This window comes from Protomyctophum parallelum (assembly GCF_964188405.1).
Source record: "Protomyctophum parallelum genome assembly, chromosome: 18".
Lineage (NCBI taxonomy): Eukaryota > Metazoa > Chordata > Actinopteri > Myctophiformes > Myctophidae > Protomyctophum > Protomyctophum parallelum.
The window spans coordinates 35,249,669-35,260,429 of record NC_139716.1 but is presented as its reverse complement, the minus strand read 5'-3'; the positions used below and the strand labels follow the sequence as shown (position 1 = coordinate 35,260,429).

Here is a 10,761-nt window from a genome sequence, read left to right as displayed (position 1 = left end):
TCGTGCCTAATATTGAACCAGTTCAGAGTGCTTCCACTGAAAAAATGACTTGGTTCAGAACTGGAACAAAAAAATGTCCGCCGGTTTCCATGAAAACACCAATGTTCCAAGAATCTAGAACGGAAGTTACGGAACCAGTTCTAGAACCAAAGTTCAGAGTTATGGGGGTTCTTGAAATTAAACAGTTTGAGAACCACTGCACACTAAATGGAACAGAGCCTTAATTTGTATCATCGGTAACACCTGTGAAGGAAGTAAGGAAGCAGCCCGGAAGTAGGAAGAGTTATTCTATGTGCATATAGTCCATTAAATGTACGGTACGTATAGTATTAAATGTACATTAAATGTTCCTAGTTACACTATTAAGTGTAACTAGGAACAACAGCCAGTGGTGTCGCACAAGACCAGCTCAGTGTCACTGTGTGAGAGCAATGTTAGCTTATGCTGCTTGGTCAGTGCCACTGTCCAGTGGTGGAAAGTAACCAAGTACATTTACTCAAGTACAAAATGCCACAGACGAAAAACAGTCTACACTATTTATCCATAATGTATAAATGATAGATAAGGGGTCAGGACAACGAGGCCTTTTCGTGGAGGGGGTCATAATGAAATTTGGAATTAGACTGTTTTTCGTCTGTGGTACTCTATTGTCAAGTACAAGATTTGTTTAATTGGCTTTTGATACTATAACTTAAGTAAAACATTTGAATACTTTTCCCACCACTGCCACTGTCACAAAGTGTTAAAACAACGAGAGGGAATATCATTGTGAGACACACACACGCGCGCACGCACACACACACACACACACACACACACAACCCTTAGAGAATAATGTCAGGCTCAGTTCATAAGCTTGAAGCTTGCACTTTGCTATGAGTGGGGAGTTGGTGCCATCTTGTGGCCAGCTTGTGAGAAAAGCAGCTTGGAGTAGAATTCCTCCAGTCCAAGTTAAACTGTGAGCTTATGAGGAGGCTGCACTCTTCTCAGCTATACTTACCAGTACCCTGGAAACAGTCGTGAACTGGAAAAGAGTGCTTTGAGAGTTAGGTTTGTTTCATTATTGTTCTTTTTTCTTTGTTTTTTTAATTCAGTCTCTGGATGTTAACTTCAGATGGGGGGCAGGCCAAATATCGCCATGGTAACCTTGGCAATATGGCTGCCTCCTGGATACCTGTGCGTGATTGGCCTATGGTGAATGACCCCCTACTGATGACGATGCAGGGGTCAAGGGTCAAGCCTTCACCATTCAGAAAGGGGACAGTGCAAACAGCCACTTTAAGTTCCCATGTCTGTCTGTCTGTCTGTCTGTCTGTCTGTCTGTCTGTCTGTCTGTCTGTCTGTCTGTCTGTCTTTTTACATAGTCTTGTATCTCTCTTCTTCTCGTCTACATTTTCAGTTTCCATCACTGCCCATCCAGTCTTTGTTCCTTTTTTCCCTAGTCACATTAGGCTTGTCTATCCTTGTAGGAATGGCCCTTCACTGTCTTAATTGTAGAATCTAAACAGACTTATTAGTGATGAACTTACTTGAGGCTCCCTGTGGCCCTGGCACTCCTTGGCCTCCGGGAAGACCCGGAGACCCTGATAGGCCCGGAGCGCCGTAGGTCGGACGACCTGGGCCTCCTCTCTCTCCCTTCGGACCCGGGGTGCCGGGAAACCCAGGCCTACCAGGACCAGGAACTGGAGAGGAGAGGAGAGGAGAGGAGAGGAGAGGAGAGGAGAGGAGAGGAGAGGAGAGGAGAGGAGAGGAGAGGAGAGGAGAGGAGAGGAGAGGAGAGGAGAGGAGAGGAGAGGAGATGATTGATTAGGATTGACTATGTGTGATTGATAGTGTGGATAAGTCAGCATATATACTGTATGTAACTATGTATATATATATTATATTATATTAAATTATTTTTTTCATGTGTGTAGGAGGTGTGTACAGGACAGGTGTGTAGCAGGACAGGTGTGTAGCATGTGAATGTACAGGACAGGTGTGTAGCATGTGAATGTAGAGGACAGGTGTGTAGCATGTGAATGTAGAGGACAGGTGTGTAGCATGTGAATGTACAGAACAGGTGTGTAGCATGTGAATGTAGAGGACAGGTGTGTAGCATGTGGATGTACAGAACAGGTGTGTAGCATGTGAATGTAGAGGACAGGTGTGTAGCATGTGAATGTAGAGGACAGGTGTGCAGCATGTCAATGCACCGCTGGTATCTCACCTGGTCCATATGAATCTGATCTTCCTGGTGGTCCTGGTAGACCGGGGTAGCCAGCGTCACCGATATCGCCGGGGTACCCGTCACGGCCGATGTCTCCCGGTGAACCTGCACACAGACCATGGTTTTATATATATATATATATATATATGAACTAGAATGAAATAAAAACCTTAACCTGTTAAAACCGGGAAAGCAAGTGTCATTTTAGATTTTACAATCAGCCACTTTTAACCATTATTTTTATACTTTGGCTATTGAAAATTAGAAGATATACAGCGTCAGCTTGTAGATCTGCTATTTTTTTTAAATTGTGAAGATTTGTGAAAATATTATATATATATATATTTTTTTTAAATCTTTGCTCCTGGGGGTCTGTGGAACAAAATGTTCTGATGTTAGGGGACATTTTAGTCCAGTTTTTTTTGTTGTTGACGAAATTGTCAATATATTTAGTCTCAGTTTTAGTCATCATAGCTTATGACATCAACACAGGTGTGTTTTACCTTGAACAGTAGCTCCTATATGCGAAACGTACACGTTTTGTCCGGGTGCACCAGCATCACCTTGTTCTCCCTGTCACGCACACGCACATGCACATGCACACGCACATGCGCACGCGCACACACACACACACACACACACAGGCACACACACAAAATAAGAACACGCCAGTTCACTTACATAAAATCAAAGCATAACAACGGTTGAGTTAATTAAAGGTAACGTTGTGCGCTGCATTGTGAAATCAGTGTACACACACATCAAGAGTAGGCCTACACACATTTTCTAGATCAGCTATTGTATAATCCACTATAATGACATCAGCACCACCTGCTGGCGATCTTGGAGTATTGCAAGTGGTCTCAACCACTGTACCATTAGGTTAAAAATGACCCTCATGGCTTACCTTAGGTCCTGCTCTATAGGCGGGTTGCCCGGGGAAACCTGGGTCTCCCACAAATCCCTGATTGAAAAAGAAGCATTAAAGATGCATTAATGCAAACACAACATTATAACGTGGTGTATGTAGATGCCATGTGAAGTGGAACTTGCACAGTACTACACACACTATCATGATTTGTGTTGGTCGAAAGTCAGTAATACTATAAATATCTGCTTCATGATGTGATCATTTAGGATCATTACCTGATGGCCAGGAGAGCCGGGCGGGCCGTCGAAGCCAGGAGCACCCTGTCAGGAAGAAGCACATGCACAATATAATAAACCGAAGAAGAAGAACAACAACAACAACAACCAGGTGCAATCGTAGCATACGAGATCACAGAAGAAGAAATAGAGTCATACCAATGTAGGAAATAGACGCAGAAACAGGCTTAATAGGTTAAAACTCAGACAGACAGACAGACAGACACTGAATGTCCCCTCAAAGTGCTTATTTAGCAGTATTATTCCCACGGGGCCTGGTGAAAGACTGAGAGGAAAGTTCTGATTGTTCACATAAATAAATAAAGGCACAGAAAAAGGTGATAAATAGGCGGTGAGGAGATGTCTCCTTATAGTTATTCTAGAAACAAAAGCAAAGAAATATTCTTACCCGCCCCCCGGGGTATCCAGGAATGCCCTTCTCTCCATATTCACCTGGGTAGGCAAAAGCTCCCTGGCGGAAAGAAATACAATGTTGGGTAGGGAAAACTTTGAGCAGGCTTTGTTCAAATCAAGCTAGCCTTAACCTGGCTGAGACCGGTTCTAAAAACATCTTCTAAATCCAGTTTTCTGAAAAACTTCACCGGTAGCACTTAATGTCATGACCCCTCCCCTCCTGCTCACCCCTGGACGTCCCCAAGACCAAGTAGTGTAAGGTTTGTACTTATTTGGCTACCCCAACCCTGTGGAATATGCACTCCCCCAATACTAGCAGAGAAGCTCCCAACCTCCAAGCCTTCAGAACCGCTCTCAAAACCCACCGCTTCAAAATGGCTTTCACCAGCTAACTACTTAGAAAAGTGCTATATATATACATTTGAGATACTACTACTACGTACTTAGAAAACTACTACTACTACTACTACTACTACAGTGATGTCAATTGTACTGAAAAACCCCAGGGTGAAGTCACAAACACCAATAGAGAGAACTGTGATGTGCAAGTGGAGTTTGAATCTACACATCATGTTATTATCATCATGTTGAGCCCATAACGTGGGCTCAAGCCTCGTACCTGACCGTCACCTATAATGCAAGATTTAGTGTGATAAATAAATCAATGCTAAGCATCATTTTATTCTTGCTCATACGACTGCTCTAAAAATGATAATGAGCAACACTTACAGGTAGGCCGGGTCTTCCGGTGTGCCCACGATATCCCTGAGGGCCAGTGTCTCCCTGAGGAAGAGAGGATGGGAGAGAGAGGCAAAGAGCAAGTGTGTGAGAGAGAGAAAGATGGCAAGAGAGCATAGAAAATCTCTGCTCTTGAAGATAGAATATCCATCTATCTGTCAACATATCTATCTGACTATTAACACATCTTGAAAGAGAATTAAATGACGAGAAATTAATACAAATAAAGCTATATTGCACTGATGCAGATAGGCTATGATCTTTATGTAAGGAACAGGAGTCCGCACAAATGCTTACAGTGAAGCCCAAACCACACCAATGCAACTAGTCGCAACACCTTGCAACTGAACAGTTTTAAGGTCAACCACACCAAATAAACTCCTTGCAACTGAACAGTTTTAAGGTCAAAGGCACCACAGCAACTCCTTGCAACTGCCATTGGGGATAATGGTTGCAAGTGGTTGCATGTTGCAAGGAGTAGCATGGCGATTCATTGGTGCGGTTTGGGCTCAAGATGGTAACATTTATATCTACTCACTGTAGGTCTCAGATGTGGGATAGCCCAAAAATATACAAAAAAGAGATGCCAATAAAGTGTTAAAAAAAAAAAAAAAAAGTGTCATATAAGCATTGTGGTCCAAAAATAAATAAACTGTCTCAGCGATAAAAAAAAAAAAAAGAGATGCCAATGAGACCATAATGTCTGCCTATTAGATTACATGAGATATCTTTTGCAAAGTTTATATTTTGGCCTGTGGGTGGCACTTGAGGACAAGTCAGTGGGGCCACTCAGGTTGTTTATTCCTCCATATGCAGCGTCAATGCACTCAAAAACATTCAAAGCCACTGGAAAGTTTGGCCTGAGGGTGGTGGCACTAAGACTAAGGCTAGAAGATAGGTCATGGGGTCACCAAAATCAGTAGGTTTCATTCTCGCTCTTTAAGATTCATGGTAATCTATTCATTAGCCATTACGTGTTGCTCTGTCGTGTGTAATTGAACATTCTTGCCTATAATGGTAAAGGCATTAGGTCACCAAACTCAGTAGGGGTCATCTTCAGCTCATGACTGGACACATCAAATTCCAGAAATGAAATCAGCGAGTTGTCCACATGCTACCCCTGAAACCTAACGACTCATAGTACCTATTAGCAAGGTCCGATATAGCCCGTAGATCGGCAAGAACCTTGAAGACTATTCTTCACTAACTTAACTATAACCCCAAACATGCGAGTTATTATGTTGTGCCACATCTTTAAAATGTTGGACCACCTCTACTTGTAACAGAGCATTTCTACATTGCAGTATTGATACTTTTACTTTAGTAAAAAATAAAAGTACTTTTTTTCCACAACTGCCAGTTTGGGGAAGTCACCATGATCAACATACCAGTCCAGTCCAGTAAACGGTGTCATTGTGGGGATTGAGCCTGTGACTTTTGCATTACAGGACGAACCTGTGCTCCTTTGTCTCCTTTGGGAAAGCCAACAAACTCCACGATGCCATTGATCATTGGCTGGCCGGGGTCACCGGGCGAGCCTGCGTCGCCCTGCATAAATACGGTAACCAATAGGGAGAGAGAGCTGTTTACTACGGAACGGAGGGGGGGGGGGGAGAGGGGGTGGGGGTGGGCAAGTGGGCGGAGTCGAGGAGGAGGCAGACGGAGTGGCGGGTGGATGGTAAAACCACAGGAAGCTTAAGTGTGTTTCCGCTTTGGCGAAAGATAAGAGGTGAAAATGGGGTCTGCTTTTCGGAGGACAGACTTCAGTGCGCGTAACCCCACGGAGGAATGATGGAGGCTGGGGGAACCTTGGGATTTCTTTGGCGGCCTCTCTCGACCCATTGAGCTGTGCGGCTGCCCCGCGTCCATTATTCCACTGGCGCCCCCAAATCCGGGACGGTAACTCTACGCGACTCTATGTGAGCATTGAGAGTGGTTGGATGAGGCCACAGACAGACAGGGCTGTGGACTCCCCATCTCACCAGCTAACCCTGGTCTCCCCAGCTCTCCAAACCAAGACCCTTCTTCCCCCCTCACTGTCTGTGAGAGGGTTGCTGCAATCACTGCTCCTTTACCACGGTACTGTGGCTTATTTCACACACTTCTCCTGAGTGTGTGTGTGTGTGTTTGTTTGTTGTACTATAGACTAAACTCCTGACGTCACTCGTTCATCCCTCGGGTCATCTTAGAATCGTCTCACATAAGACTTGTGGTCCAAAAATAAACAAACTCTCTCTGCGATATTGTCATATTTGATACAGTCCGTTTCTAGCAAAAAATTAACTAATTCGGTAGCAGTGACATTAGAGTTTTCTCGCCATCAGTTGATTCTTCAAATCCATACGAGTCAAACCGCCAGGATAATTGTTTATTTTTGGAACACAGTTCTTATTTGATGCGATATAAAATAAAATAAAGTCTATGGGAAGTTAGAATGGGGGAAAAACACGACCCAGGTAGGATGTGTAAATGACATCAGACTTCAGTGCTCTATGGCCATGGCTATGACCTCTTTTTAGTCCAATTACACACTGATCCAAACCGTGTCCTTGTGTTTACACGTGGCACAAGAACAAGACGTTTTCTTCTTGAATGTGTCTGATCGTAGCCAACGTTCCGCTCTGTATGTACTGTATGTCAGATGTAAGTTTAATATGTGTGTGTAATGTCTATGCGTGTGTTGCTTGTGACCCGTTGCTCCCCTCTGGTTCCTGCTGTGTTACCTTATCTCCTTTGTAGATGATGAGAACATGCCCGCCTACTAGCGATAGTATCGGGTCCACGCTCGTGGGCCCACCTGGTCCAGTCGGACCCACGTCGCCCTAGAGTCCAGAATACATACAACGCACCATAAGCCAATCAGACGAGAGGGATTTAGAATCAGGAAGAAGGTAGGAAGTACAGTGGGAGTGATGATGAGGAGAAGAGGGGGTAAGAGGAGAGGAGAGGAGAGGAGAGGAGAGGGGGTAAGAGGAGAGGAGAGGAGAGGAGAGGAGAGGAGAGGAGAGGAGAGGAGAGGAGAAGAGAGGAGAGGAGAGGAGAGGAGAGGAGAGGAGAGGAGAGGAGAGGAGAGGAGAGGAGAGGAGAGGAGAGGAGAGGAGAGGAGAGGAGAGGAGAGGAGAGGAGAGGAGAGGAGAGCTCTTCACAAGTCCAAAATGGCGGACCCAAACCCTAATTTGTTACAAGACCCAATTGACCGACCCGAACCTGGATGGACCCATGAAAGTGGAACCGTCATTTTTTCAGAGGATATCACAACCCACGGCCCAGACTGTTGGGTATTTCATAGACTCGACAGTCGACAAGCCCTGTTGTTCTGTTGTAGCAGTACAGTAGGCTAGATGCCAGTTATAGTCTTCTCCAGTAAGAGACAATGGAATTAAATTCAGTGGTGGAAAGTAACGGCTACATTTACTTAAGTACTGTGCTTAAGTACAATTTTGAGGTATTTGTACTTTGCTTGAGTATTTACCATTTCCAATACTTTCACTTCTACTCCACTCCATCTCGGATCCAAATATTCTAATTTTACTACATTAATGTGAAATCTACTACTTACGTTATAGATTTTGATTATTATTACAAAACATATACTAACCACTCCAGCCCGACATACATTTCGGACATTAGAAAATAGACGATCTACAAGCTCACAATGCGTCGTGATTGTGAGCTTGTAGATCTGCTATTTTCAAAAGATTTGATTTAAAAACTTGAATTGGGACAATCTTGCAAATGAGTACTTTCACTTTTGGTATTTTAAGAACATTTTGATACAAATACTTTTGTACTTTCACCCAAGTAAAATTTGAATGCCGGACTCTTACTTGTAACAGTTATTATCAGAGTTATGTAACAGAGTTATCTCTACACTGCAGTATTAATACTTAAAACAGTACAACATGTGAGAACCTTTTTCCACCACTAATTAAATTTTAGTTTTCACCTCAATGAAGACGGAATTACATGATTGCACGCTCCACTTTGACGGCATGGAGGTATAGTTTGATGCGCTCTCCAAGTCTCTGCACTGACAGCGTGTGCAGCTCAACTTCGTCCCCCCTCCCCCTCCCACACCCCCTATATTGCGTGGCAGTAATCTGATCCCAGGTCAGTCTGATCGTCATCACACAGCACTTAATTTCTCGGCAGATCACAGAGTATAGGGTCCCCCAATGATGAAACGTGGACCTAGACCCGGACAGATTTCGCGTCCTGTCGGGTAGTTTTTGGTTCCGGTAGACCGGTGAAGACCTCGAGAGTATAGAGCAGATGAGAGGAGAGGAGACTGAAGTCGAGTATGAAAGGAATTTAGTAGGGGGGGGGGGGGGGGGAGAGAGAGAGAGAGAGAGAGAGAGAGAGAGAGAGAGAGAGAGAGAGAGAGAGAGAGAGAGAGAGAGAGAGAGAGAGAGAGAGAGAGATCGCGCTCTGGGCTACTTTATCTTTTGTTCCTCAACAATTTTGAGGCCAGTTGTTTTCTGGCCTTAACAGATGTCACAAATTTAACAGGAATCTTGTAAATGATCAAAACAGAATTGTACCTCAACAGGCTCAACAGTGAATCTAGCTGTTTCCACATTCAACATGACCAATTAGTAGTGTCGTGGTTCAAAGGTTTGGTTTGCGCATAACAACATGCATGCAGTGGGAAGAAGATAGCACTTCCTTTGACTGTTAGTACTCCTGTCTGATTGGTGGAATGAGAACGGAATGAAAATGGGTTTGTTGAGGTAAGAAGGGGAAGGGAGTATGGCAGTGAAACTTGAACTACAATTCCCAAAATGCACCACCACCACCACCACCACCAAATGCCCAGAATTGGGGTCACGGAGGGAAATTAAGCACCACAGGAAGTATAGGAGCAAGTGATTCCAGCACCCAATCACAGTCCACCGAATGCCCTCCGAAGTGGCAGCTCAGAGATTTGACGTGAAATGTAATTAAACTGCATTTGTAATTGTGAGTTTGTTGGATATAAAATGTAGTCTGTATTATGTAGGTACAGTATGTATGCTGAACCAATGATTATTCAAGGGCACGTACTGCATATTTCATGTTGTGTTCATTTTAATCTCAATATTTAAATATGGTATATTTGAAGTGACCCCCGTGTGGATGCGGAAGGGAATTCCTTCCAAAATGTTTTGCATACATTTTGAGGGAAAACCAAATGACTATATATGACCTCTACATCTCTGAGCTGTCACACAGCAGTTAAGGAAACAGTTGGATGTGTAATGCCACTGGCCAAATCACAAACACGTTTTTAAAACCATATCAAAGATAGATCAAATTGGAAGGAGTATAGGTACTTGGGTCCAGAGTTAAATGCATTCACATCCACTCTTGTTTTCAGAAAACTTTAATTAAATTTAGAATTTGAATGGAAAAAAATTCCACAAAAAGTCATTCGCAAATTGGACAATCAGGAATTGGAACCTCAGGTGAATTCCAAATTAGAACGATGTTGTTGTGACCGGAGCCTGGTGGCATAACATTTCACGTAAAAGAACAAACCAGACAGAATTGAGCCTTTGTAAAAACACGGTGATGTTTTTTAGTTTTTTTTTTTATCATACAGAGGGAACAGATGCAACAAACATTTAGTTGTGTATTGAGGTAGATGTGTCAATTTGAGGTAGGGATGGAGAGAAAGAGGGGTGGGGGGTAGGGGGGGGGACGGAGGGATAAGGGGGGGGGGGGGGGTCAGGGGGGTTTAAATTAAGGAGTTGTTGACGAACGAGGAGAAGGGAGGAGGGATGGACGGAAGACTGACAGGCAACCATCACCAAGCATGCTTCATTCACACCATTATGTCCAACCATGCCGTTTGCAGATTCACACACATGCACACACGCACCGTCGCACACATGCTCGCACACACTTGCTTGAGCTTATTTGGGGTGAAGATGCACACACACACACACACACACGCATGCATGCACAGCACACTCACATTTCGCATGTGTACTGTAGGTGTACATTTATTGGTTCAACATGCGCACATGCACGCACGCACGCACAGGAATCCAGCTAGAATACCCTAAGCCTGCTGTTGGGATGTAAAGATAAAGTTTCCACGTGTCTCCCTCGGTGTGGAAAGGACAGAGAAACATTGCAGAATCATCAGAATTATTGTGCATTAATGTCAAAGAATTAATTGTTTTTATCAATTAGTAACAACAATAACAAGAGATAGTCAATACAACTTGGCAAATGCACCAAAATATGAGCTAATGAATGAATGAATGAAT

General features: G+C 43.8%; 1 protein-coding gene across 3 annotated transcripts in view; it reads right to left on the bottom strand.

Annotated features, from left to right (window-relative positions):
- col4a6 (collagen, type IV, alpha 6) overlaps positions 1-10,761 on the bottom strand; it is a 164,748-nt gene that overhangs the window by 34,032 nt on the left and 119,955 nt on the right. For 2 of the 3 annotated variants that reach the window (XM_083788985.1, XM_083788987.1), the window contains exons 13-21: positions 7,231-7,329; positions 4,499-4,552; positions 3,765-3,827; positions 3,356-3,400; positions 3,117-3,173; positions 2,713-2,782; positions 2,210-2,314; positions 1,530-1,682; positions 1,001-1,024 (exon numbers count right to left, since the gene is read on the bottom strand). In XM_083788985.1, coding sequence (XP_083645111.1) covers positions 1,001-1,024; positions 1,530-1,682; positions 2,210-2,314; positions 2,713-2,782; positions 3,117-3,173; positions 3,356-3,400; positions 3,765-3,827; positions 4,499-4,552; positions 7,231-7,329 — 670 coding nt within the window. The remainder of the gene's footprint in view (positions 1-1,000; positions 1,025-1,529; positions 1,683-2,209; positions 2,315-2,712; positions 2,783-3,116; positions 3,174-3,355; positions 3,401-3,764; positions 3,828-4,498; positions 4,553-7,230; positions 7,330-10,761) is intronic. The other variant, XM_083788986.1, reaches the window with a different exon arrangement.